The sequence below is a fragment of the Kryptolebias marmoratus genome, linkage group LG8, assembly GCF_001649575.2.
Source record: "Kryptolebias marmoratus isolate JLee-2015 linkage group LG8, ASM164957v2, whole genome shotgun sequence".
In the NCBI taxonomy this organism is placed as follows: domain Eukaryota; kingdom Metazoa; phylum Chordata; class Actinopteri; order Cyprinodontiformes; family Rivulidae; genus Kryptolebias; species Kryptolebias marmoratus.
In genome coordinates, this window is record NC_051437.1 from 27,683,763 (window position 1) to 27,688,448 (window position 4,686).

At 41.6% G+C, this 4,686-nt stretch overlaps 1 protein-coding gene across 3 annotated transcripts in view; it reads right to left on the reverse strand.

The window, feature by feature from the left end:
* Window positions 1-4,686, reverse strand: part of slco4a1 (solute carrier organic anion transporter family, member 4A1) — a 27,716-nt gene that overhangs the window by 1,687 nt on the left and 21,343 nt on the right. For all 3 annotated transcript variants that reach the window (XM_037977074.1, XM_017433485.3, XM_017433484.3), the window contains 5 exons: window positions 3,782-4,052; window positions 2,358-2,520; window positions 2,088-2,266; window positions 1,323-1,387; window positions 1,077-1,225 (listed from right to left, as the gene is read on the reverse strand). In XM_037977074.1, coding sequence (XP_037833002.1) covers window positions 1,077-1,225; window positions 1,323-1,387; window positions 2,088-2,266; window positions 2,358-2,520; window positions 3,782-4,052 — 827 coding nt within the window. The remainder of the gene's footprint in view (window positions 1-1,076; window positions 1,226-1,322; window positions 1,388-2,087; window positions 2,267-2,357; window positions 2,521-3,781; window positions 4,053-4,686) is intronic.

Here is a 4,686-nt window from a genome sequence, read left to right on the forward strand (position 1 = left end):
CTTCGGTCGCTGCTCCTGCACGCTCCCGGCATTCTGATGTTAACAGGAAGTGACGTCACGTGTCTTCTTCCTGAGTTATTTGGGGTTATTATGTATTCCACGCTACACAAACCCACAAAGAAGAGACTAGACCGCAGAAACGGTGGCGAATCACTTTAGAAACGATAAATATTGGGTTAAAGTTGCGGTGTTTTGGACAAAGTTGCGATCTCGCGGGGTTTGCTTGATTTTGCATTAATATTTGCAATCGCAACATCGCAAAATCCTGGAGGGTCTGAAAAATACTACTTTTTTGTAACATGTTAATGCTTATATGCAACAAATAACCAACTGGCTGTTAAAGCAGGCAATCATGCAGTCACCTTTATCTGTGTAAGTGTGTTTGTTTATCTGTTTATTACAGTAATCATCTGAATAAAGTTTGGAGTCAACCTGATGCCAGATGCCAACTTCATGAAACACCAAAGAGGCTGTAACTCAGACAGTTTTATCGATATTGGTCTAATATTTTGTGTGGTAGTAGCTGAGAGTCCTCCCAAACACATACCCTAAGGTCTAACAGATCTTGTGACATCTTTGTTTAGAACTTTAGAAGGAACTTTTGCAGTCAAATCTGTTGCCTGAGAGCAAAATATGTCATAAACGACCGAACAGAAACTCTCAGAACATAATTACTGAACAAACCCCTCTCTACAGCTAATTAACTTTTTGAATCGACCCAATTCAAGATGGCATCCACAGCTAATTGATCTACAGATAATGAGCTAAAATGTGATGATAACACAGGGAGATCCACAACTTATACGACGATTAACGGTATTTTCAAAATTTGTCCGAAAATAATCAAACGTTCTCATTTCATCAAGATGATCTTAGTTTAAAATTTGTGCATTATAGGTTGACAAGGACTCATTTAAAGAATGCCAGGTCTTTAATTAAATCCCTGACTTGGAGAAAAATCATAAATGTGTGAAATTCCTTCCGCCCTACTTTAATCAGTTTCCCCATCTTTGTAAATAAATACACTTTAAACTGGATTCGTTAGTTTAATCAGTGAAGGAGTTGGTTAACTTCACCTTGAAGATGATTCCAGCGATGAGCGTGTACAGACTCATGGCTGAGTTTTGGTAGATGTAGCAGGAGCCCTGCTCGCCGCACTGGTCCTGCCACAGCAAGCAGGAGATGTCGATCACCGAGCCAAACGCTATCGGTCCTGGAACGCTGCCTGAAAGGACAGCAGGGGGTACAGAGAGGAGAAGGTGAAACATTTCCCCCCCATCGTGATTCTAAGCTGACATAAAGACAAAAAAAATGGTGCTTACCAAGTAAGCGCACCACAATCCATTGGATGCCGAGTCCGAAGGATCTCTGGCTGTCCGGGACACACCTAGTTGGACAAATGGACAAATGTCAAACTTTATTTCCCAGTTTGAATCCTAACCCAGAATTTAACTGTTCGATTCGCCGCTATTCTGCTTCCATAAGATGGATACAGATGTAACTTTGTCTTCAAACTAAGATTTCCAGGTTAAAAAGGAACTATTACTGTCATTTTATTATTATAAAAGCATTTGTTCTTGTGTTTAAGAAGAATAAAATGATCCCTTCAGACAGAGAAATTACTAAAAAACACATTTTTATCTTTGGTTTTGGAGCCTCTGTCATCAAAATGAAGAAAAATATTATCATTTTTTTCTTATTACTATTTAAAGTAACGACAAAAATCAGGAGATCTACAATCTATAAAAAAAAAAAATACAATTTAAAGACTCAACTTGTTTAAAATCACATGTATGAGAGCTTCATTTCTTCTGATTTAAATGATTGAATTAGTTCAAAGAGCATTTACATGCATTCCTTTTACATGAAATTAAATAAATCTTATTATTATTTTAGCTGTAACAAAGTTTGGGAGTTGAATTTTAGTCTGGTATTTATTAGAAATGCAAACCTGTGTTTGCATGATGCCACCGACTGTAGAGAAGCAGGATTTCCTCTGGTTAATATATCAGCTGTCTTCTCGTTCAAAATGCTGTTTTTCATTCATTTGCCGAGTTACTTTAACTGTGTGCAAATGGTGCACGTACCTGAGGGTGGCAGTGAGAGCAGGGATGCTGCTGAGGAAGGTGAAGCAGATGACGACGAAGAACAGGGAGAGGAAGGCCGGCATGTAGTTGCAGGAGCTGCTGCACTTCCCTGCCTGAGCAAAGCCCTCCTCGCTCCGGGATACATTATTACCCGCCACGCAGCTGCACCCAGAATACACCTGAAACACAGAAAGGAAATATCAGGAAGTTGCTTTTGGATGCATCTCCTTCCAGTCCTGACAGGACTGAAATAATCAGAGCGTTCTGTACCTGTTTACCGGAGGAGAGCGTGGTGGAGTTGATGGAAGTGCAGCCAGCGTGGCAGGGGGAGTAATACATCACGCCGTCCGCGCCGCACACCGGGTTGTACAGCTCTCTGACGCAGCTGCAGGCCGCGTTACAGCCGACTGTCAGGTTCTCATCCGGAGAAGAGCTGCAGGCAGAAACAAACGGCACGGGGATGAAGACGGACACAAGAGCAGAAGAAATGCTTAAAGCAGAGGCGTCCAATCCTGGTCCTCAGAGCCACCATCCTGCATGTTTTCCTTGTTTCTCTGCTCCAACACACCTGATTCAGAGATTTAATCACCTCTTCATATTCTGCAGAAGCCTGTTAATCACCCATTGATTCAAATCAGGTGTGTTGGAGCAGAGAAACAAGGAAAACCTGCAGGTTGGTGGCCCTGAGGACCAGGATTGCCCCCCCCTGCTTAAAGCCTGTTCTCAAAGCAGCTTGCAGTAAATGTTTGTGTCACAAGGGGTCACAATAGAGCTCCAAAAACCAACCTGGAATAAAGTTTAAAAAAGCATTTCAGAAACCTTTCAGAAAATAAACTCAGTCTTTATCAAAAGCATTCAAAAAAACTCATCAAACATCAAAAACTGGGGAGTATGTTGACCAATGAAAGTGGAATTCCTTGAAGAAGAGCACATCGCCTGCCTTTTACATGCCGATTCTTCAAACAAAGATTATGTGCAGCCTGTTAGCGCTCATTGTTTGTTTTAGGAAAACTATCAGCTACTACCACACAACATGATAGCTCAAAAGCTGCAAAATTAACCGAGTTTGTAGCCATTTTTGTATCTGCTAAGGTAGCGAAAAGGTATTAACTGTGCATAAGAATTTGGGAGGAGAGGACAGAAGCTTTTATGTTTTGGAAAGTTAAGCAAGCTACTCGTCACATTTACCCCTGTACTTGATTACAGTTTGGTACACAGGGTGCTCTGTTTTGAACAAGCTTTTATTTCTATTTTTAGAAGGTGTCGCATGCATCTGGGGAAAAACCCGCGTCTGCTCTCTGCCGATCCTGCAACACTCGTTTTCCTCCCTCGGGCCAAAACGACTTCAAACAATATGAACAAGCAGTCATCCTTTGCCTTAATCACTATTCAGTTTCATGCATAAACACCAGACTTCGGGTTTAGTTGTGCAGAGCGGAAGTTAATGTTCGCACGTCAGAGTTGAACTTGATAGGTGCAGAAACCTTTGAAAGCATCACAGAAAAAGCTCATAGAAGGTAGCCACAGATCTTATCTTCTTTGGCTTCTTTTATCAATGAAAAACAAAGTCAGAGTCTATAAAGCAGCATAAACCCCTGCCTGTTACTGTACTACCTGATACCTGCTGGGAAACTACTGGACTGGATGATTTAAAGTTTGATTCAGACCACTTAGACATACGAGTATTAGCTCACCTGTTTCTAAGACTCATTATGCTGGGTTTGTCATACAGCTGTCTGTGCTGATCCAGTCGGTGCTGCCCCGTCAGCTCAGACCGATACGGCGCCGTGACGCCAGCCATGGGCACGTTGGGGCAGTGGAACAGAAAGATGAAGATGGCGAACAGGCTAACCAAGGCGCACACCATGCAGAATCGAATGATGCCTCGGCAGCGCAAGTTCAGCTTCTTCACGATGTAGCCGCCCAGGAAAGTGCCCCCGCCTCCAGCTGGTACCACCAGGTATCCTTTTAGAGGGGGAAGGAGAACAAACAAAACAAAAAAACAACATGAATAAAGTCCAGATGGCCTGAAAGATCTGATCCTGAGATCCCAGAGGATGTGGGGTGATGACAAATTATGCTATTGTTTTTCTTGAACATGCAAGCAATAACTCTACAAGTGTGTGCCAAAATATCTGGGAATGTAGATGTTGAACTTTTTTTTCCAATTTATTTCTGCTTTAGATTGAAAATAATACGATAAAACTGGAAAGTTTAGTGTTTTCTGTGAAAATTCAGTGTGACCACAATCCCTCCAGGATTTCGCGGGCATTTTTTGTGATTGTTGCAGGCTACAATGCCTGATTTCACGGGGCATTTTCCTAAAAGTTGCGATGAAAAGTTTAGATTTCTTTTTACTAAAATCAATAAACAACCATAACTTTTAATATATAAACCAAAAATCCTTCCTAGTTTTGTAAGATAATTACCAACAAACACTGACATTCTCCAAAGGTGCTTTATTTGAGAACTTTGATAGCTTCTAAACTGACATTCATGAGCATTTCTGGATTGTCCCTGGTCTGCAGCTCTCCTCACATGTTTTGCAGACACAAAGTGTTTGTCGATGCGTTTATGTTCCATGATTACACTGCAGGAC